The sequence below is a fragment of the Bos indicus genome, chromosome 6 (genome assembly GCF_029378745.1).
Source record: "Bos indicus isolate NIAB-ARS_2022 breed Sahiwal x Tharparkar chromosome 6, NIAB-ARS_B.indTharparkar_mat_pri_1.0, whole genome shotgun sequence".
In the NCBI taxonomy this organism is placed as follows: Eukaryota; Metazoa; Chordata; class Mammalia; order Artiodactyla; family Bovidae; genus Bos; species Bos indicus.
This window is the reverse complement of record NC_091765.1, coordinates 114,394,860-114,418,540: the sequence shown is the minus strand read 5'-3', so window position 1 is coordinate 114,418,540 and position 23,681 is coordinate 114,394,860. Positions and strand designations below refer to the sequence as shown.

The 23,681-nt window shown below is 56.4% G+C and overlaps 1 protein-coding gene across 1 annotated transcript in view; it reads right to left on the bottom strand.

Annotated features, from left to right (window-relative positions):
- The window catches only part of SORCS2 (sortilin related VPS10 domain containing receptor 2), a 497,945-nt gene that overhangs the window by 189,638 nt on the left and 284,626 nt on the right, over window positions 1-23,681 (bottom strand). Inside the window, 1 exon segment of the mRNA XM_070791869.1 lies at window positions 849-948. Coding sequence (XP_070647970.1) covers window positions 849-948 — 100 coding nt within the window.

Here is a 23,681-nt window from a genome sequence, read left to right as displayed (position 1 = left end):
CCCTCTGGCATCTATGACTCCCTTCCTGGGATGTCCTCAGCCTACACAGGCCTTCCCAGGCTTTACGCTGCTCCACGCTGTCCATGAAAGTCACCATCAGAGCATCTGTCCGTGCCGTGGGCCGCCCTCATGCGAGCAAGTGTCAGGCTCTGTGTTCTAATCCCCAGTGCGGGGTTATACTGCATTCCCCAGGAGGTGCCTGGCCCGTCCAGGCCCTTCTCTGTGACACGGATCTGTTTCTCTGGAGGGAGTCAAGCATGCAGAACAGCTGGGGCACACCCGCACTGCTTCCTCTGACTCATTCTGGGGTCCCCAGGGGGCCAGGAGGCAACCCTGGCTTTGCAAAAGCCCAAGTTCTCTTAGAACTTAGCATGAGTGCCAGTACCTGGAAATGGCCGAGTTCCCTGACCCGCACCTAGGCAGAGAGCAGAGTCAGGAGACTCTCTCAGACCAAGAAAACAGAAAGTAAAGTTCAGATGAAAAACCAAATCAACAACGACAACAAAAGGCAGGAGATCAGACAGTTTTTCGCTGCTTTGCCAGGACTCCAGACCAGAAGACTCTTTCTCCCTCTAGAGCAGCCACTACACCCCCCAACCCCCACTCTGCCTGGATGGAGGCTGGCCCAGGGCAGGGGCAGACACAGACATCAGGACAACCTTCCCTGCCCCCAGGCCCAGCCGCTGTTTTAAACCCCTTCGTCCAAATGAACGCAGGTGGAAGAGCGAAGGGAGACACAGAGAGCTGGGAGGTAGACACCTCACCTGCCTTCAGGGCCCCAGAGGAGCAAGGTGGCACTAGCCCCCACCGCCTGCCATGCCCAGAGAGGTGGCGGGCGTGGCACCTACCTTCCTCTTGTTGGTCGGGCAGATGTAGAAGTTGTCGATGACAGTGGTGACGCCAGGCTGGAGGGTGAGCTTGGTGTAGGATGTCCCGAAGTCCGACGACCTGTGGGGGACAGGATGACAACTGTCAGCAATGGGTCCCCGCCACGCCTGTGTGTACTGATGGTGTCCGGCACAGGCTGTGTGCCAGGGGTCTCTGGGGACACCCAGGACTCGCCCAGCTCTGTCTTCCAGCGAGCCACCTGCCCCAAGCATTCCACAGTGTCCCACCCTGTCCACGGTCTGTGCGAGTTCTACCATAGCTGCATCACTCTCGTTAGGAAGGGTCTCGCAGGTCCTGGCCATGTTATTTTGACTCCTCAGAAAACCCTGACAGATTATGTCCCTATGTCCATCTTGCAGAGGGCCAGAGGGGATCTGTTCCTGCCCGAAATCACTCAGCTAACAGGTGGCCGACTCAGGACGTGCATAGTAGCCCGCCCAAACAGCTGGCGTTCTGTTTGTTCTACGGAAGGTCCCTGCCACCCTGAGTCCTGTCTGCTCGTCCTTTTCCCTTTCCAGGCCGTGAGTTCCTCCAGGGAGCTGCACCCTCCTCCCTGACCACGTGTGCCCCCAGGGCCCCTAGGAATCAGACCCCTGTCCTCGAGCCAGCTCGTGGGCATCAGCACCCGCTCTACTCAGCAGGGCCTGGGGGCCAGTCCCTCCTGTCCAGGGGCCCATGTTCCTGTCTGTGAGGCAAGGGCTGCAGGAAGGAACCTCCGAGCTCTAACCTCCGCCCAGAGCAGCCACAGCAGCGGAAGAGATACACCCATCAGGGGCGATTTCACAGCAGCCAGCACATCTGGACACGGAATTAATCCTATGTCAAAACTCAGCATCCTCAGCTGAGCTCAGCTCAGGGACCCTGGGCCCAGCGCTCCTTGGAACCAACCGGTTAAAACGTGCAATGACCACAGAGCCAGAGGCACAGTCCAACCCAGGTGGCACTTTCCACCCCACCCCCCAAAACCGACATGTGGAGTCCCAGAGGCCTCAGTTTCTCCCAGAGTATCCAGTCTTCTGACCGGTCAGGAAGCTCACCCCGAGGTGGGGACAATGACAGGAGCGGGCGCCCAGGGCTGCTGAGGACTGCTGAGGCCCGCTGGGCTGCCGCCCCTTGGACCTGTCCATCTGATCGCCACTGAGACAGGCTTGGATGGAGCTGAGCTCCAGGGCTGAGGGTGGCCGATCCCAGCTATTGATGGGGCCTGTGTGGGGCCTGGGCTGCAGGTAGCCAGGGCAGCCCTTTGCCCTCTCTGGACTCATCGAAGGGCTGGGTCGGGCTGTGAGTCTCAGGCTCCCCCAGTGTGGCTGGGGTCCAGGGGGAGGCCTGGAGCTGCCCAGGGTAAGTGCCCCACCCCACCTGCAGTGCTGTAGCTCCATCCCATCATAGTACATCCTTACCTTTCTACAGGGATGTATCTCCTCCCTGCCTCTTCCCTAAGCCTGCCCTTTCCCTGAGGCTCCAGAAAGATGGGTCATGTTTATGGCCCTGGTGCTCAGTGGCCCCTTGTCTCCAAAGGCCTAAGGTTACAAGGTCCTTCCCCAGGCTAGGACAGAAAGCAGCCCCTGTGCCCCCTGACTCCCGGGAACTCCAGCAGGGGCTGCCCTCTCCCCAGTCTCCTTCCCTCAACAGGATCCTCTGACTCTCTACCCACTCCCCTCCCCAGGTATCATTAGGGAAGCACTTACTCTCAACACCTTGGCGAATTGATTTTCCTCTGGAAGGAGGAAGCTGGAGGCCCATTATGGGAGGAATCGATTTAAAGACCCAGGAAATTCCAGAATCCACAGGGAAACAAACAGCTGTGCTTAGAAGCTCGTGCCTGGCAACCTCCAGCCTCTTGATCCCCTTCCCTCTCCCTCCCACCCCCAACAAGCCACTTCTAAGACCTGTGAAAGGCTCTGCCTTCCAGACACTTGGCCGTCTACCCTTCCCTCCGTCCAGACACCCCAGCCCAGCTGCCTCCCTTCCCCCATCTGTGGCCACAGCAGCCTGTTCACACCTGCTCACTCAAGGGTGCCTGCTGGTGTGAGCCCTCAGCAGGGAGAGTGGGACCCAGGCCCTGCAGCCTGGGAATCTATATTCTATCAGGGCCCGGGGAGGTGGCTGATAAAAAAGCAAAAACACAGCTCCGTCAAAAGAGACAAGGACTGGGAAGAAGCATAAACAGGGTGGGGACAGAAGGAGCAGTAGCTGCTGTCTCAGAGCGTGGCAGGGAAGGCCCCTCAGACACCGGGCTGAGATGGGAAGGAAGGAAGAGAGGCTGCTCCGTGCCAGCTACAGACACTAAGGACTGCCAGCCACCCCAGGAGCTCAGAGAGAGAGGCAAGGAACAGATTTCCCCTAGATCCTCCAGGAGGACCCAACACTTGCAACCCCCAGGACCCAGGCTTCCAGTCTCCAGACCGTGGATAACAGTTGCCATTGTCTAAAGGCAGTATGGTACTTAATATGACAACCCCAGAAGCTAGCACTGCTCCAGGTAGACGGAGGCGCAGGTTCAAAGGCCCAAGGATAGGGCCCCCCTCCCCTCTCCTCTCTGGACAGGGACGGAGGGGCCTGCTCAGAGCAAAGTCCAGCTGTGGAGCGTCAGGAATGCCTCAGCCTACAGGAATGCAATCCAATTCCTCCAATGGCCACTTGCCAGGGACTGGGGACATCAGTTCATTCATTCATTCACTCTTTCATTTAACTCTTTTATTTTGTTCAGTTCTTTTATGCTGTAAGCTTCACACTAGGACTGCGAATTGAAATTTCTGTATTCAAGTCCATTCCCACCACACAGGTTTATTGCAGATCTACTATGTGCTAGTCACTTCATCCCCTGGTGAGTAGGACAGACACTGCCCTGCCCTGTGGGGATGGCAAGCTGGCTGGTGAGACGGAGAGAGCAGACAGATGGACACATCCAGAGAACCTTGGGAGACTCTAAGGGGGGACGTCACCCCCGCTCAAGGCCAGGAGCCATGCTCATTCCCGTCTCAGGGCCAGGGGGCATGCTCAGCTCCCATGCCACCCTCAGTCCAGTTCAGTTCCGTCACTCAGTCATGTCTGACTCTTTGCGAACCGTGGACTGCAGCACACCAGGCTTCCCTGTCCATCACCAATTCCCAGAGCTTACTCAAACTCACGTCCATCGAGTCAGTGATGCCATCCAACCATCTCATCCTCTGAGACCCCCTTCTCCTCCCACCTTCAATCTTTCCCAGCATTAGAGTCTTTTCAAATGAGTCAGTTCTTTGCATCAAGTGGCCAAAGTATTGGAGTTTCAGCTTTAGCATCAGTTCTTCCAATGAATATTCAGGACTGATTTCCTTTAGGATGGACTAGTTGGATCTCTTTGCACTTCAAGGGACTCTCAGTCTTCTCCAACACCACAGTTCAAAAGCAACAATTCTTCAGCGCTCAGCTTTCTTTATAGTTCAACTCTCACATCCATACATGACCACTGGAAAAACCATAGCTTTGACTAGATGGACCTTTGTTGGCAAAGTAATGGCTCTGCTTTTTAATATGCTGTCTAGGTTGGTCATAGCTTTTCTTCCAAGGAGCAAGCGTCTTAATTTCATGGGTGCAGTCACCATCTGCAGTGATTTTGAAGCCCCCAAAGCATAAAGCCTGTCACTGTTTCCATTGTTTCCCCATCTATTTGCCATGAAGTGCTGGGACCAGATGCCATGATCTTAGTTTTCTAAATGTTGAGTTCTAAGCCAACTTTTACACTCTCCTCTTTCACTTTCATCAAGAGGCTCTTTAGTTCTTTTTCACTTTCTGCCATAAGGGTGGTGTCATTTGCATATCTGAGGTTATTGATATTTCTCCCAGCAATCTTCACTGCCCAGCCAATCCACAGATCTCCCATCTTGTCAACCCTTCCTCCTGAATTATTTACATTTCACCCCAACACCACCAGCACTCCACCCAGGCCCTCTTTATCTCCTATTGTCCTTGAGGGGGTCCCAGTGGATAATGGGATCAGAGGAGGAGGCGGCCAGTGCTGACTGGGTGGCTGGTGATCCCCAAGGTGGGGGCGGTGAATGAATTTCCAGTAGCTGCTGTAACAAATTACCAGAAACTTAGAGACTTACAACAAGACACATCCATTATTATGCAGCTCAGGAGATCAAAAGTCCAAAATGGTTTTCTGGGCTAAAATCAAGGCATCTTGATGCCTTGGAACACCTGCTGGAAGGTTCGGGGTGGGGGCAATCCATTTCTTTGTCTTTTCCAGCTTCCAGAGGCCTCCTGCACTCCTGGGCTCATGGCCCCACCTCCATCTTCAAAATAGATGCCTCCAGTCTCCGCTTCCATAGTCAAATTGCCTTCAACTACAGTACAAGTTCTCTCTTACTCCTATGATGAAGACCCTTGGGATTACACAGGGCTCACACAGATCATCCAGGATAATCTCCCCACATTCTTTTTTTGTCCAAGCCACTTGGCTTGTGGGATCTTTGTTTTTGGGTCAGAGGTTGAACCTGGGCCCCTGGCGGTGAAAGTGACTAACCACTGGACCACCAGGGAACTCCCTGCTGTCTGCATCTTAGCACACCTGCAAAGTCCCCCTTGCCATGTGAAGTATCCACAGGCTTCAAGGATTAGGATGTGGTATCTTTGAGGGTTCCTGGAGGAGGAAATGGCAACCCACTCCAGTATTCTTGCCTGGGAAATCCCATGGACAGAGGAGCCCGGTGGGCCTCAGTCCATGGGATGGCCAAGAGTCGGACGTGACTGAGCACACACAGAAACAGCAACAGTCTTTGGGAGGTGTTACTTCTCCTTCCCCGAGTGGACATTTGAGCCAGGTCTGGGGTACCATGAGAAGCAGGGTGAGTAGCTGGAGGGGCTACTATGGATCACGAGACAGATGACAGGGCCAGGGACTGAAGAGGTGGACGGACCAGGCGTGAATGGCCCCAGACGCCACAGAGAGCCTGGACCTGCCCTGCATTACAGGCACCATTTAGTAGATCGAAAGAATGCAAAAGATTTCATTATAATGTCATATTGGTTTCTGTACCAAGTCGCTTCAGTCGTGTCCGACTCTTTGCAACCCTATGGACTGTGGCCCGCCAGGCTCCTCCATCCGTGGGATTTCCCAGGCAAGAATACTGCAGTGAGTCGCCGTGCCCTTGTCCAGGGGATCTTCCCGACCCAGGGATCAAACCCACGTCTCCTGCGGCTCCTGCATTGTAGGCGGATTCTTCACCGCTGAGCCACTGGGGAAGCCCCATATTGCTTGCCTGTTGACATAGTATTTTGGATATACCGAACTAAATAAAATCTATTACTAAGATGCATCACACCCGTTTCTTTCATGAATAATTTTTTAAGAGGACTTTTAGGTTCAGAGCTAAATGGAGAGGAAGGTACCGAGGTTCCCCGGGTCTTCGGGCCCCACGCATGCGTAATCTCCACTCCCTGCCAGAGCAGCACGTGTGTTCAGCTGCCGCGCCCACTCTGACGACAGTATTGTCACCCAGAGTCTACAGCTCACACAGGGGCTGCTCTTGGCTGGTACGTTCTATGGACAAATGTGCGGCGACAAGGACCCACCACCGTAGTGTCACAGAGAGCAGCGTCACCACCTAAATTACCCTGGGCCCACCTGGGCACCCTCCCTCCCCGTCCCAGCCCCGTAACCACTGATCCTGTCACTGTCTCCATAGTTCTGCCTTTCCCAGAATATCACGTACGGTATTGGGATCATGCCGTCTGTAGCCTTTTCAGACTAGCTTCTCTGCCTTAGAAATATACCTTCCAGGTGCCTCCAGGGCTTTTCAAGTCACCCGTTTCTACTTTTTCATGACAATCCACAGGTGACTTGCCTCCTATTTCTACCGGGCTCGCTGGTCTGGACACATACTGAGGCTGTGGCGGGCTCTGCAGGGTGTGAGCGGGGCTCTGTGGTCGGGTCAGCGTCCCCGTCTGGAATGCGCCGTCTCGGGCGGATGAGCAGAATGACCAGGTGAAGCGTGTTAGACAGTGTCTCGAAGCAGCCGGGAGGAGCTCGTCATCACTGCTCTTTTAGGAGGACTGGAGTGACTGAGGGACGGGGGAGGAGCAGAAAGGAAGGCAGGATGTGTGCCCAGGGGGGTGGAATTGCTTGAGCAGGGGCAGGTGAAGCGTTAGATGGTGGGAGGCGGTGGAGGGTGACCTGTGTGGCATGGGAGATACTGCTCAGATCAGGTATGGCCCCCGGGGTGGCTTAGGACTGGACTGGGAGTCAGGACAAACCTGAGGCTTGCTCACCAGCACCCGACCAAGCCTGCAGGATGCAGTGGGGCTGGAAGATGGGAGAGTTCAGAGAAGCACATTTTCCCTGTGCCCACAGCTTGGGCCACCACTCACCTGGCACCAGCTGGGGAGTCCTGAGACCCCTGAGGTCGAGAGGTACTGTGGTATTGGGCTAACTGGGAATGAGGGGTCTAGTGGTCGGGGTCTGGGCTGTGCCCCCTTGCTGCTACTGGGTGTGAGCTCCAGGCACACCCTCAGGGTTGGGCATCGGTTTCCCCTTCAGGCACCAGAGGGATGCAATCAGAGTCCCTGGGGCCCCTGTGAATGGAAAAGGCCGTGGTCACGTGCCCTTCTCCTGAAGCAACGCTGCCTGTTATCTGCCTCCTGGCCTGCCTGCCCTGAGGCCGGTTTCCTTGAGGAAACCCTCACCCAGGCAGACCTTGTTTCTTGGGGGCCACACGAGTGTCCAGATTTCACTTCATTCTTTCCTCAGACCACCTGCTTCTCAAAGAAATACAAGAAGAACAAGTCCAGCAGGGATGGTGTCCGTGTTGAGAAGATTTATTCCAAGAAAGGAAAGTGGAAAATGAAGTGCTGCGTGGTCCCTGCCTCTTCCTGTGGGTCCAGGTGCTGCCAGAAATAAGCATCGCTCCGTATGCAAACCAGAGATGGAAATCAGAACTGCCTGGGGTCACCCCAGACGCCGGATGATGCACAGGCAGGTCCCCGTCTCTTGGTACCTGGAGTGCGGTATCTCTATTATGAGCTCACCAAGCTTGAGGCACGGATGACTCAATTAAGTGCTTTCCATTCCTGATTCTTCTCTAAGCTCCCCACAGCCCCAGGGTACCAACCCTGAACCTAATGCCGTCGCCTCCTGCAGTGCCACCAGGCACCAGAACAGGAAGGCTGTGTGACCTACAGTGAGCAAGTATCCATCTCTGGGCAAGTTTCCCATAGAAACCGATCAGATTTGCCTGATGTCTGAACACCAGCCAACAAGTGCCCCCTGGACTTGCCTGTTGAGGGGAGACTCCCCGATTCATCTCAGGATGGTCAAAATTCCTGTGAGAGCTGAGCATGTCCAGAAGGGAGAACAGGAGTGAGGGGAAGAGGGAAAAAGGAGGGTGGGGGGGAGAGGGGGAAGAAGAGAGGAGGGGGGGAACAGTGCCCAGCCAGGGTCTCCTCTGGGCCAGGCTTCCTCCCAACCTACACCCTGACCTTCCCCAGTGCTAAGACCGTCTCCAGGTTCTTCTGACTGTAACTCAAAAGTCATCATCCCATCTAGATTTGTTCAAATTAAAACTTTTGCATAAAAATAGACTCTACTTCGGGCAAATAGATATATGAAAGGCAAGTGCAGTTGGAAAATTGCTATTTGTAAATTGGCTGCTTAATTGATAAGTGTTTGTACATATGCACTTTTAAAAAAAATTATTTAATTGAGCCGTTTTCATAGTCTATAATTATTTCATTGGCAAGGACATGTGTTCAGCTCCCGCTCCTCCCCCACAGGTGAGTCCCCGGCTCCGAGGATCTCCTTGGCTACCTTGGAAAACCACGCAGGTGGGAAGGGGGCCCCCCTGTGTGGCTGGTGCCACCGGCAAGCCTGTGGTCTTGAGCAAGGCCTGGACCTTGGTGAGACTCGGTTTGTTTATCTGTAAAAGGGCCAACAGCACAGACCTCAGACACCCACGATGAGACTGGACACGGTGGGAGGGGGGCCCGTGAGGTGGACTCACGGTCCCGGGGCCACCTGAGGGGTGCTGACCCCACACCGCGCTTGTGTGGACCTCTCTCTGGCCGGATTGGACTCACCTCCTGTGCCCTGGTGATCAGGACTCAGGACCAGCACCGCCCCTGCATGGTCACTGCGCAAAGCCCCTGGACAGACCTCAGGGCCGTGCCAGGGGCCTGAGGCCCAGCTGGGAAGGGACGTGTGCAGAGTCCCCTGGGGATCCATGGCACAGCCAGAACTCAACTCTGGTCTCCGGGGACCTCCCCACCTCCCTCCCAACAGAGGGGGCGTTGTGTGTTAGGACGGTTTCCCAGCTGACCACCCTGCTGATGTGAGATGAGAAGGGGTGGATGGTGAGGGGCCACCACCCCGGGGTTCTAAGGAACCGACAACCCCAGGGGCCCTTGTAAGATGAGGTTTTGATCTGTCACCCAGGGCAGACAAATACATCCTCGTGGAATCATCGAGGGAAAGATCTGCCCAAGCCGCTGATAGACTGGTCAAGTCATTCTAGAAAATTCCATGATGTGGCTTGAGATTTTGAGTGTGAAATGTAGAGTCAGGTGCCAGCTAGGTGGGTGAGCCGCTGGAAGGGATCTCAGTGTGCCCTTAACAGGGCATGACAGCAGTGGTGGGGGAGACGCCACTCATGTTGCCCTGAGGCTCTGAGACTGTGGTCTCCCTCCAATGGGAAAGGCATCTTGGGGGGAGATTAATAGACTTGCGGACTCACACGTTCTGGACACCACACCCAGGGCGGAGCTCAACCTCGCTAGGACAGGATGACCTCATTGGACCAGGAGCACACCTTCCCATTTTACAGGTGGGAAAACTGAGGCTCAAGCCATATCACCTGCCTTGCGCAGGATCTCACGGCACCTACAGGAAACTCAGTTTAAGCCCAGGCTATTGGCTCAAGTTGCTTCCTCTGCTCCACCCCGGGCTGTGTCCAGACATGCACTCCCGTCCCTGGGGGCTTCACAGGACCTGGCACTCACCCCGTGTGGCTGGACTTTCTGACTCCATCTCTCCCTCTCGCAGAGCCTGGCAGGCGATGCTCTCTGCGGTGTCAGCTTTCACACGCTGCCCTCAGCCCACCCCCACTCTGGAATCCTCTCAGTATTTCCTGTGGGTTTTCTCCCCGGTTTAAAGCTTCTCCTTAACTCAAGACTAGTCTTTTTTTTTTTTTTTAAATCTCTTTTATTGAAGTATAGTTGATTGGCAGTGTTGTGTTCATTTCTGCTGTCCAGCAACATGACTCATTGTCTTCCCTGGTGGCTCAGATGGTAAAGAACCCGCCAGTAATGCAGGAGACCTGAGTTGGATCCCTGCGTCAGGAAGATCCCCTGGAGAAGGGAAAGGCTACCCACTTCAGTGTTCTTGCCTGGAGAATTCCATGGGCAGAGGAGACCGGCAGGCTACAGTCCATGGGGTCGCAGAGGGTCGGACACGACTGAGCGACTAATATTTTCACTTCTGTATACTTTTTCGTGTTCTTTTCCACTCTGACTTACCCCGGATGTTGGATACAGTTCCCTATGCTTTGCAGTGGGACCGTGTTGTCTACCCATCCTGTATATAACGGCTTGTGTGTGCTAACCCCAAATCCCATGCCGTCCCCCGTCTCCTCTCCTCACTGGCAACCACACGTCTGTACTCCATTTCTGTGCGCCTGCTTCTGCTTCATCCGCCGTCTCCTCTCCTCACTGGCAGCCACACGTCCGTACTCCATTTCTGTGCGCCTGCTTCTGCTTCATCCGCCGTCTCCTCTCCTCACTGGCAGCCACACGTCCGTACTCCATTTCTGTGCGTCTGCTTCCGCTTCAGAGAGAAGTTCGTTTGTGTCACACTTTAGATTTCACGTGTAAATGGAATCGTACGGTATTTGTCTTTGTCTGACTTACTTCACTTAGTATGATCATCTCCATCCATGTTGCTGCAAATGGCATTATTTCATTCTTTTTTATGGCCGAGTGATATTCCGTTGTATATAAACACCACCTCTTCTTCATCCATTCGTCTGTTGATGGACATTCAGGTTGCTTCCATGTTTTGAGCCCAAGCGTAAGTGCAGGCAGTGTTTCCGGCCAGCCCCTTAGCAGGGGGCCCCCGGTTTTCCATGCCAGCACTCATGATCACATGCCAGTGCCCACCTCTCCATCCAGGACGTGTCTGCACCAGGAGAGCCTCTCCCAGCCAGCTCTCCCACATGTGGTTTCTAGCCACCCTGCCACGTCTCTGTGGGTGCTCTGTGCCCGCCTGTGTTAGGTGCTGTGAAGCTTGTCAGCGGATCTTTCTAGAACGGAGCTGGGCTGGGCAGGGCCTGGCCCCAGGGCCTGCTTCCGTAGCCCCACCTGCAGCTCTGCCAACACCTTAGGGATGGAAAGTGGTGCAGGGCCTGGGACCAGGCCACCCTGCCAGGCTGCCCGCAGGACGGTCTGCTCGAGCTGGCTCCTGACCGGCTGCATCCGCTTACTCCACAGTGAGGACCACTTCCCTTTGAATGAACCTGTCTTATCTTTCAGAATCCCTGAGACATGTGATTCCTTCGGCTCAAGAGTTCCTTCCAGTGCACTTTTCTTGAGCGCCTGTTCTGTGCTGGCTTCGTGCTGAGCGTGGAGGGAAGGGGTGGGGGGTTCAGTGGCGGGTGGTGCCAGTGCGACTATGCTTCCTGTTCAGATGCTGGGAACTCCACACCCACCAGCCAGCAGGCGCTGCCCAAGCCACTGTTCCTGGACCCTGCCCGTCCCGAGACCTCCTCACGGACCAGCGGCAAAGGGCTTACACCCAGCTTAGCAGGGGCCCACCAGGAGCCTGTTCTGGGCTGTTCCAGGGTCCACTCTGAATGAGCAATGCTCCTGCCATGTCTAGTGAGGAGCACGGCAGGGTACCTGGCTCTGGGAGTCCAACATCCAGGAAAAGGACCTTGGATTTGGGGCCACAGAGGAGCCTGGAGCCTGGAAAGGTGCCAGGAGCTCTCAAAGCCTGGGGCCAGGGTGGGTGGCAGTGTGGTGCCAGAGGCTCCCGGGGAACCTGAGCAGAGGCTCTGGGGGTCCCAGAGAACCCAGGGGAGTGTTGGGGGCTCCTGGGGAAACCAGGGGAGGTGGGGCCAGGGTGGCGGCAGTGTGACACCAGGGGCTCCCGGGGAACCTGAGCAGAGGTGCTGGGGACCCCAGAGAGCCCGGGAGATTGTCAGGGGGCTCCCAGGGAACCTGAACAGAGGCACCGGGGGCCCCAGAGAACCCAGGGGAGTGTCGGGGGCTCCCAGGGAACCTGAGCAGAGGTGCCGGGGGCCCCAGAGAACCCGGGGGAGTGTCGGGGGCTCCCAGGGAACCTGAGCAGAGGCGCTGGGGGTCCCAGAGAACCCAGGGGGAGTGTCGGGGGGCTCCCAGGGAAACCAGGGGAGGTGGGGCCGGGGGCGGCAGTGTGGCACCAGGGGCTCCCGGGGAACCTGAGCAGAGGTGCCGGGGGTCCCAGAGAACCCGGGGGAGTGTCAGGGGCTCCCAGGGAACCTGAGCAGAGGCACTGGGGGTCCCAGAGAACCCAGGGGGAGTATCGGGGGGCTCCCAGGGAAACCAGGGGAGGTGGGGCCGGGGGCGGCAGTGTGGCACCAGGGGCTCCGGGGGAACCTGAGCAGAGGTGCTGGGGGCCCCAGAGAACCCGGGAGAGTGTCGGGGGCTCCTGGGGAAACCAGGGGAGGTGGGGGTGGGGAGGGGGGCTCCCAGGGAACCTAGCAAACACTCTACGTGTGCCTGCGGGTCTGAGGAGGGCCGGCGGGGGAACTGGCAGGAACCAAGAAGGGAAGGGGAGAAAGAGGGCAAGGACAAAGCAGGAGTGTTTTTCCAGAAGCTTCCCTGACTATCAGCCCCACCCAGGTGCGGTAGGGAGTTGTTTGCTCCGCGAGGCGTCGGCGAAGCAGCGAAAGCCCGGGTCTCAGGCAGAGGCTGTGGAGCGGCGAGGCCTGGTGTCAAGGAGACACCATGCTGCACGGGGACCTCTGCCTGGACCGGCCACGGGGCTGAGGCTGCTCCAGGTCCAGGATAAAGATGCTGGGTTTACGACCTCATCTGACCTTCATTCCCACCAGCGACCCTCACCCCACAAACGAAGACACTGAGATGCACGCAGGTGGAGCCCCCTGCCCGGCTCACGTAAAGGACAAAGTGAGAGACTCTAGGTTTTCAACTCGGCATCAGCTCCTTCCAGCCGCCAGCTCTCTGGATGGTTCTGTTGGTTTTATTTCTGGGGGTGGGAAGATGACCCAAGGCAGAGAGGGGAACACCTTTGCAATGACTCTGTTCCCAGCTATGGGGTCTTTCAAACTGGGTTACAGCCACTGGGGCTAAATGAGGGTCATATTGCTGGAAGTATTCCTGGGCACCGTCCTGAGGGGGGCAGGGCTCACTGGGCACGGCCGAAGCTGCCTGCTTGCTCACCTTGACACACAGGCCTCGATCTCGAGGACCCTGCCCTTGCAGCCTCTCTGCACCCTGCCCTTGCAGCCTCTCTGCACCTCTCAGCCGGGCGTACCTGCCAAGGCCACAGTGAGTCTGGTGGCCCTGATGGAGGGGGGCTTTGGAGAGGCTGGGGGGGTAGCCCATGTCGCTCTGGATTTGTTGGGAAGGACACACAAGCTCGTCTGACAGCGGGCCAGGCCAGTCGTTCCCTGGGGACAGGCCCTGCTGTGTCCAGCTCCTCTCCCCCGCTGCCCAGGGTGAAGCTCACAGACGCACACCATCTCCCGGGGAGCCCATCGATTTGGGAGGACGCCAGGCCCCTCCGAAGCCCAGAGTGTCATTTCAAATAGGAGGCGCCCAAATAGAACGAGACAGGTAACGGCACAAATGACTTGCTGCCGACCAGACCACGCAGCTCCTGAGAGCTTCCCAGTTCCTCAGCTGCCTCATTACGGGTGGTTGGGGGGTGCGGCCAGGAATTCCCAGCAGGAGTGGCGGGGGGAGCAGAGGAGCTGGAAGAATGGTTGAGGTAGGGGGTGGGAGCCACAGCGTTGTTGGGGACTGAGGCTTGGCATCAAAGCCTGGTGGGGGCTGGGCCAGGTTAGGCAACCATCGTGACCTGGAATCCATCCTTAGGAAAATTCCTGAAGTGTAACGATCCACAGCCGATAAAATGTCCTTCCGGATAAGCTGACACTCTCTCCACTCTTCTTGGAATCAACAACAGGAAAAGAATCTTCCAGTTCAACCAGCAACCGGGTCCCTTTATCCCAGTGAACCTGTTCAGTCCTTGTCCACAAGAAAGCGTGTTTCTATATGGGCTTTACATGAGCCCACATTCCGATGTGACTTTACAGTTGCAGGGTCAGCGTTTCCCGCCTGCTGTGTAATATTCCATCCGGCGCAGGTGGCAGTACTGATGGGTCATTGGTCAGGATGGACTCTTTAAAAGCCTTTCTAAAAACACTGAGTGCCCACTACGTGCTGTGCGTTTTGGAAACGGGCTGTTATTTCTAATGTAAACCCCTCTGCCCCTTTCCTGGGATTAAGTCCCAGGGGCTTTAAGCTCCTGCATGGCTTTTAGAAAGTATATTCTTGGATCCTATAAACTCTTAGAACTCAGTAATTTAAAAGCAAGAGTCTTCATTTATTCTTAGGGGGTCCTGGCATAAGATGGTCACATTTTTACATGCCAATTCCCAGGTTATAGAATCTGACAGTCTAAATTGATTTTTTGAGTAACTGTTGACTCTACCCAGCTTCTATTAAAGGCAGCCCAGATGATATATTGAACATTTTTAAAGAGGAAAAGAATGTAAAGAGACATTAGCAGATGAGATATGGGCGATCTGGAAGGAAATTCTATTTTAAATGTTCAGAGGAATATTTCAGTACAAAGTACAAAAACTGAGTAGGAAATAAGATATTTTGAACACAACTCCCTATCTCAATAAACATCAAAGAAATGCTTGGAGTCATGAATTTGGGGACATTCCATTGACTTTTTTTTGAGGCAAAAAGTTCATGGAATACAGAACAAAGGTTGATTCAATGACAAAACTGAATAGATAATCCAGTAACCTACAGATTTCCGTTTCCAAACTGTATCCTTAAAGACACACTCTCCCATACCTGCCACTGGGTTTCTGCAGGGGCCTGGCCTCACATTCCTCAGCAGGAGAACCCATGACCTGCTCTGCATTGACATTTCAAGGTCCGGGCAGGCCTCCATCCTTCCTGGACCTTGGACAAGTCAACCAATATCTCTGAGACTTAACCTGCTTGTGATATCAGGTGGCAATAATGAGAATAATGGTCATCAATCGTCATCCATAAATAATCATCAATAATTATTCCCCCATAGGTCAAGTTCCACGCTCAGTGCTTTGGTTGGATTAGCTCGCTTAATCCTCCCAACCCCACTAAGAGGCAAGAATGAGGCACCAACCCATTTCACAGAGTGAAAGACTGAGGCCCAGAGAAGCAAGGTAACCTGTGGGGGAGCTGAGTGTGAACCCCACACAGAGTGGTGTGGCTCTGAGCCCATGGAATTTAGCCCCACCATATGTAACCCCCCACATTCTCGCCACTACTTTCCAGAAGGGATGGTGTGAAAGAAAAGATTCTCCAACATGTGTCTGCAAGTGTGACTGTGTGGGTGGGTGGTGGGGGGAGGCAGTCAATAGGGAGACCACCCAGAGAAGGAGGCCATGGCTCCGTGTGAATCAGAAATCTCCCCTTCCTGGTCAGGCTAGGGGCGGGAGGTGAGCCTGGCCTAATTCCTTCTGGGGGCGGGGGTGGGGAGCATGCCGTCTCCCCAGGAAGCACCCTGTCCCCCAACTCCGGGCACCCTGTATGCATCAGCCACGTGCAAGGACGGGGCCTGCCATGGGGGGTGAGACGCGCCACTCGTTCACACCCACGTGGCCCTTGTTTTCCCAGCTGATAGAACCTGCAGGCGTGTCAGCCAGACACCCAGATGCTCTGTGTCCCATCAACATAGACTAGTTTCCTCTTCTCCCACGTCATGCCAATCACCCTCTGAATGGCCGCCGACGTTTCCCTAGAACCGGAGTCCCTAACGAGGGCAGGGCCTGGGAAGGCTCACAGGGAGGACGCTGTCAGTACCCGTTCTGCAAGGAGAGAGGCGAGGCTCCGAGAGGGGACCCTTCCTCATGGCAGAGGCTCCAGCGGGAGCAGACAGGACACAGGAAGGCCACAGTCCCTCCCGCGTGGGTCCCCTTGCCGCTCTTCTGCGTGCCCACAGCCCCCTGTGACACTTGCTCCACTGTAAGTGGATTTCCCGGCCCCTGGATCCACCTGAATGCTCCTCGACGGCTGGGACAGCATCTGGGCAACCCTCTGGCCCAACACACCCCATGCAGTGAGCACCGGTAGATGCCAGTTGAACAAGTGCCTGAATGAATGATACAGTTCTCATCCAGACACCATCCCAGGTATTCTGACACCCCACATAAGCTGTCAGCACTCAACCCCACTGCACGAGCCAAGAGGGCCCTCAAGACCTCCAGGTTTCTGACCACACCCCTCCTATGCAAAGGACACAGTCTCAGAGAAGGGCAGTCACTTGTCCAAGGTCACACAGCAGCTGAGCAGCCAAGCAGCTAACTCTAACTGCGGTCTCCTGGCCCCCAGGGCAGTATTTCTCTATCCAGGCTGCTCTGGGTGGTTTTAGGCAGACAGCTGCAGGCTGGATGGTAGAATCGTCCCCACTCCTGCCTACAGTCAAGGAGACAAGACAGATCCAGCCCCTCGCCCCTCCAAGCACCAGAGACTTCTTCAGAATGCAGCCGGTGAGTGAGGTGGGAGCAGAGAGCAGGCGGTCTGCAGCAGCGTGTCCATCCCTGCAGCCCCGGGGAGGTGGCAGGACAGACAGGCTTCCAGACAGGCTCTCAGCGTGCCGAGGAGGCAGCCAGGTGTCCACACTGGGTGGGCACCCGAGCCCGTGTGCCAGGCACCCTGGGAGAGGGTGAACCGGGGCCGTGGCAACAGCCTGAGAAGGTGATGGCTCAGCAAAGGCTGTGCGATTGAGTGAGCCCCCTGCAGAACTCCCCACCCCTGCCAGGCACTTTCCTGGCTGAGCTGGTGGCCAGCCTGGGAGAGGACCACGTCTTCCCTGGAGCCAAGCTCCCACAGATGCCACCGTGGCTAAAGCAATCTTTCCAAGAGAGCATCCATGGTCCACATCATGCTTACGTGGACAGGGCGTGGGGACAGGCTGACGCCACAGGCTGTGTGACCAGAAGCTGGCTGCTCAACTTAGTAGACTTCAGGTGTCCCTTCCGTACCAGGCCCTTCCACTTGGGGTGGTCACAAAGGTTAAATGAAGTGCCAAACCCGAACCTTCTAGCACAGCCCCTGGCCCTGGAGGGAGTCAGTTCCTTCCTCCCTCTCTGTTCCCCGCCCACCCCTCCTGGAAGCAGAGGGTAGGTGATGATGGGTGCAGTAAGGGGTTAGCTCAGCAGGGCTGGGTTGTCCAAACCCTGTTCGCTCCCAGTAAGGGTCTGGCCTTTGACTGGCACCAGGAAGTTTACCTCTAAGCCCTGGCAAGTTCCTGCCTGTTCAGAGCGTCTCTGTTTTCTGAGGCCTTGAGCCAGTTAGGCTCAGCTCACAATAGGATTCCTGGTGGGGTCTTGGGTCAGCAGGCTTCCCAAGTGCTGCTAGTGGAAAAGAACCCGCTGCCAACACAGGAGACACAAGAGACCTGGGTTCAATCCCTAGGTGGGGGAGATCGCCTGGAGAAGGAAATGGAAACCCACTCCAGCATTCTTGCCTGGACAATCCCATGGATGGAGGAGCCTGGCGGGCTCAAGTCCACAGGGTCGCAAAGAGTCGGACATGACTGAGCACTTATATAGTGGTAACTAACATATGATATCAACAGTTTATAATAAATATTAACACGGAGATGTGGGTTCAATCCCTGGGTCAAGAAGGTCCCCTGGAGGAGGGCATGGCAACCCATTCCAGTATTCCTGCCTGGAGAATCCCATGGACTGAGGAGCCTGGTGGGCTCCAGTCCACAGGGTTGCACAGAGTCGGACACGACTGCAGCAGCTGAGCACACATGCGCACACTTGGGTCAGCGGGTCTCAGCCTTACCTCTGAAGGGGCTGGAGACCACAGCCAACCACAAAGCTTCATGACTGACCTTAGTGAACACTTGGGACACCAAGACTTGGTGAGCTTGAGCCTTTCCTGCGCATCGTCGCGAGTCACTGAGTCACAGGGCTCAAAGGATGAGGCCCTGCCCATACGGCCAGCCAGGGTGACCAGGGCCTTTGCACATGCCATCATCCTTCCCGATGCCCACGTAGACTGACTCCTCACTGCATTCCAGGCTCTGCTCAAACGTCCCCTCAGGCAGAACACCCCACCCCACCCCCCTCCCGGTGACTCTCGTGCTTGGCTGTGGTCCACGGTGCGTATTGCTACCTGACATTGCACATGCGTCTTGCCGATTTATTGTCTGTCTCGCTCTAGGACATCAGCTCCCGGGAGGCGAGTGCTGGCTGGTGTCTGGTTTCCCTCCACCCTGGGAAGCTGTAGACATATCTCCCTGCCCAGGGGGCCCCCATCACTGACGCTGTCTTGGGGTTTTGTTTTATGAGTGATCCAGAGTCAAGTTTTATTTTCCCCCCACGGGCTGCTGCATGCACTGAAAATCCGCCTTCCCTCACTGCCCTGGGTAGGAACCTTGCTTGTTAAGTCAGGGCTGGTCTGGGCCTCGGGCTTGCTGCCCGTGGATCTGTCTCCCAGGCCCTGTGACCCTGTAAAAGCTGCAAGACCGCGGCCCTCACCTCTGTGTTCCCTGCTCCCAGCCGAGCATACAGGGGAAAGTGTGCTGATGTGAATCGGTGACGCCCAGACTGTTTCCATAATGGCAATAAACGGCAGTCAAAGTGCAGTGAGGAGCTGGCCGCGTCCCCGCCTCCTGAACACCCTGTCTCTGCAGAGGAGCCCTGTTCCTCCGCCTCTGCCCACGGGTGCCCTGGAATCACTTTGTGCATTTGGCTCTCCAGGCAAGGAAACCCAAGCGGGTGGAAATTGGCAGAACGTTATTTCTCCAATTCCTAAGAATCCCATTTGAGAGTTAAATAATGACAAGATGCCTTTAAGCGCTTGAAAAGTATGAGCTAAGCCATTCTCAGGGAAGGTGCGTCATCCAGCAAACATGCAGAATTGATGGTTCCAACCACACAGGTCTGTGGGCTGGGCGGGCAGGCGGGGAGGGAAGGCTAGCCTGGGATCTGGGCTTCTCCCAAGCACGTAGGTGTGACCCAGTCCCAGGACTCTCACCCCACAGGCAGGACTGGCCGCCCCTGCTCTATGTCTCCTTCTGGCTACCCCACACCCCGGGGGTCTGCCAGCCTCCCTGGCACTAGCCTTGCGGTCCCTGGCTCTGGCCAATGTCCTGGTTTGGCTACGCGTGGACACCCTAAGCTCCAAGCCTTGTGAACGGAGAATGTGACCCTCATGCACATCTCACCCCTAGAACTAAGCTGGTGCAAAATTATTTTTTTCAAAGGCCTGCAACTCACACCTGTGCCCATGCCCTGCTTTTTCAAAGTGCTTTCTCTTACCAGAGAGGGTCCCATTTTAGAGACTAGAAAATCAGGGCTCAGAGAGGTTAAGTGACTTGCTCACAAAAACCCAGAGCGAGCAGGTGGAGAGGCAGCTGGACCCAGGCCCGTCGGATCCCACAGCCCTCGACCTTCCCCTTCTTCCTGCAGAGGAAGCAGCGGCTACGATCCCCCGAGTGCCCCCGTGTTCCCGAAATAGTGCCGTCGGCTCTGCCTTTAGCCTCTCACCTCACCTGCAGCCTGGAGGGAGGTGTGAGAATCCGCCATGAAAAAGGAAGAATAAAGCAGAGGTTCCGGGACCGGAAACAGCTTGGCCGAGGCCCTGCAGTCATCGACAGGAGCGCCTCTGGGGACAGGCTCGGATTTGGAGGGAAAGCTCCCACCCCTGGGGTCCCGGCCCTGCAGAGGTGTGGGGCTGGGTTGCACATTCTCTAAAGGACAGCCACACCTGCCCGTGCCCATCAGTCGAGGGTGCTGCCCCTCGCATGGTATGAATAACATGGAAAAGGAGGTGAACTCAGGCCTGAGTGGGTCCTGGGAGGAGGGGAGGAGGGAGCACTTTCTCTCAGGTCCTTGGGAAGCCTGAGGGTGGGTACCAGGCTGGTAGGTGAGGTTGGAGTCTGGGGGGCGGGGTTCTGGGGAGGAACCAGTCCCGTGGTTCAGGCTGGGGACCAGTGAGCCTTTCCTTATGGGATTCCGGGTTTGTTTTTGGTTGGACACCCCCGGCCCTCTTGGAGCACACTTCCCCTCTGTTTCTCTCAGTGACTGTCCATCCACCCTTCCTTCCATCCCTCCATCCATCCTTCCATCATCTGCCACCCATCCGTCCATCTGTCCTTCATTTCCTCCCTCCCTGTCTCCCTCTCTTCCTTCCTTCCTTCCCACCCCCCTTCCATCCGGCTTATATAACACACATCACTGGGTCCCTGCTCCATGCCTGGCCCTGCCCTGGCCTCTGAGGCAGGGACACAGAGATGCCTCGGAGAGACTGCCTCCAGGCGCACAGGGGCTGTTTGACGAGTGCCTGGGGGAGCCCTCGAGATGCTCTCCCGGCCACTGCCTGCCTGGAAAGTTGTCCCTGGTGCCCGTTGATGCCCTCGTTGCGTCTCCTGGATCCCAGGACCTGCTCCTGGGCTGATCTCAGAACATGACGCAACTTTTCTCTTTTAAAGACACCAGTCTGCCCCTCCCAGTGTCCTTCAGAGGGAGCCCAGGAATGAACCTCTGGGGCCCATCCCGCTGCCCACGTGGGGGCGTCCCATGTCTGCAACAGCCGGGTGCCACCTGCCAGGACCGGCTAAAGAAGAACGTGCGATTGGACCCCAGGGTGATGTCAGTTCGGTTTTCCTCCCCATTAAGGACATTTTCTCCCGAGGACAGATTCTCACCTGGAAATGGGCCAGGCCGAGGCGCATCTGAATTTTCTGCGTCTGAGTGTCTGGGGGAGCGGCAGACGGCTGACACTGGGATTCCAGACACAGCGAAGGGGAGACGCTCGATCTTTCAGCTCCGTGAGCAAACAGGCAGTTGCAGCCCTTGCCTGGCCTTGCCGGCGCCTGCCTCCCAGCCCCCAGAGTCACCTCCAGCCTCCGCCAGGTGCGCCTGTGCTGGGTCTGCAGAGATGCCCCAGAGCCCGTTTCTCTGTCCCTCTGGACACGGACCTCCAGTTCTCTTACTGCACCTGGAATTCTGTCTCTTTCTCTCCGTGGGTATCTCTGTCTCCCTAGGTCCCTGCGGGTCTCCCCGCACATGCAGCTCTGTCCTTGCCTCTCTCGGTCTGTCTGTCTGTCCACATCTGTATGAGCCAATCTCTCCTCCATTCACTCCTTCTACGTCCCCCTTCCTTTTTCCCCTAAGGGCACCCCAAGAGAGGACGACCCACGACAGAGAGGCCTGGGGAACAACGTGTGGCATCTCTGCCTTGGCCACCCGGAAGCAGGAACCTTCCCTGCAGCGCTCCCGACCCCGGGAGCTGACTGATGGCCTGCAGGAGCAGGTGAACAAGAATAAACAGAGGAGCATAGAGGCGGTGCACTGCGCCCTGGGAATAAGGACAAAGGAGCAGTGGGGAGCTGGGGGGCCATCTCAGGCAGAGCGGCCTCTCTCAGCGAGGGGACATTGGGACAGAGGCTGGAGTGCACCCAGGAGCCAGTCCACGTGGGCATCTGGAAATGACAGCAGCATGTGCAAAGGCCCTGAGCTGGGACTCCCTGACCAGGCTGCATTTCCCGGGCACGTCTCCTCTCTGGGGCCCTGGAGCTGGCCTGTATCAGGAAACCAGGGCCCATCAGATTCAGCCTCAGCCTGCCTGGCCGATGTGCTAACTGAGGTACAGGGGACGGGGCGGGGGCCGCCACACACACAGGAGCGCTGACAGCTGGGAGCGCCGGCCCTCCGTGCAGCCTCAGGCTTCCTGCACAACTCTCTCGGCTAGGACTCTGGAACCTTTGGCAGGGGCAGCCTCAGTCCCCTTCCTCCGGTTAAGTTCGCTGGCCAGCCCCACACTCAGGCGGGATCCCACAAAGCCCTCAGGAAGGGCAGGCTTGGAGTCCGCGTCCCCGTCTCGACCTGGGGCTCTGAACACATCAAGGCCACGGACCTCATCAGAGCAATGGTTAAACCCCGCTTCACAAGACGTCCCCGCACTGTCTGCAGACATCACGCTGACACTAATAAGGCAAATAAACATGGCCTTTAAAGATCAGAGGCACCGGTCTACAGTCTATTACATTAAACTCAGCGTCAAGGGTGAAAGAAAAGACAGGCTGGGATTATTCTCGTCGTGGCAATTAAGAAGAAAAAAAAGAAGGAGGAAGAAAGGGGTGTTTGGAGGGAGGTCATCTCACGGTGCCTGAAGCAACAATAGCACTGCCTGGATGGAGTCTGTGATGGGGAGAGGCAGGCCTGGGCCAGGGCCTCCTCCCCCTCCTCTGGCTCCATGCACACGCTCGGGGTGCCCTCCTGAGACACAGCCTCTCCCGGGGCCCCCAGGACACAGTCCCTTAGGGTGGGAAGGCCGAACCTTCTCCCAGAGCCTGACGGGATCACGGCCAAGAGGAGAGCCTGGCTTTCCTGGCCTCCTCGCAAGGCTGTTTTCTCTGCCTGGCCTACACAGCCATCCCCAGCCAGCAAAGCCTTTTCCTGGGGGCTTATCCAGCCCTCCTGAAGCCTCGTGGTTCCCATCTGTGAGATGGGAATGGTGAGGATGTCCTCCCCGTGGGGTCTGCCTCAGAGTCCTCCTGTTGGGGCGAATGAGCAGAGTAGACTTGGAAGGGTTTTCCTGGCTGTGCCACCAGCCTCCTATCTTCCTCCGAGTCCATCCTCTGACCTGCTCTACTCTGAACCCCAGGAGCCCCGGCCTTTTTCCAGCCTGTCCACTTCCCAGCCCACTTCCTGTTGGGTTCAGCCAATGGGAGGCTCTGGTGGGAGGCCGGAGGTTGGGAGGAGCGAGAGTTCAGTTCAGTTCAGTTCAGTTCAGTTGCTTAGTCGTGTCCGACTCTTTGCGACCCCAGGGACTGCAGCACGCCAGGCCTCCCTGTCCATCACCAACTCCCGGAATTTACTCAAACTCTTGTCCATTGAGTCGGTGATGCCATCCAACCATCTCATCCTCTGTTGTCCCCTTCTCTTCCCGCCCTCAATCCCTCCCAGCATCAGTCTTTTCCAATGAGTCAGTCAGTTCTTTGCATCAGGTGGCCAAAGGATTGGAGGTTCAGCTTCAGCATCAGTTCTTCCAATGAATATTTAGGACTGATCTCCTTCAGAATGGACTGGTTGGATCTCCTTGCAGTCCAAGGGACTCACAAGAGTCTTCTCCAACACCACAGTTCAAAAACATCAATTCTTCGGCGCTCAGCTTTCTTTACGGTCCAACTCTCACATTCATACATGACCACTGGAAACATCATAGCTTTGACTAGACGGACCTTTACAGGCAAAGGTTGGAGAACTCAGGGTTATTTCTCCCTCTGCCTCCAAGGTGTCTCCAGTGGAGGCTGCCTCTGCTCCTGCTCTGGTCCCTGCTAGCCCCGGCCCCTGGCTTGCGGGAACACCACCCTCTGTTTTTGTCCTCCTGCTGCAGAGGAGGCAGCGAACCCCACCGGCCTCGTCTCAGCGGCCTCCCTGCCCCAGGCGGCTCCCGGCCTCACCATCACAAGGTAACCTACTCTCTGTTCCCTGCATCTCAAGCAGGTGGGCCTTGTCATAGGCTGTCTCCAGCTTCCCAGGTGGTGCTCGTGGTAAAGAACCCGCCTGCCA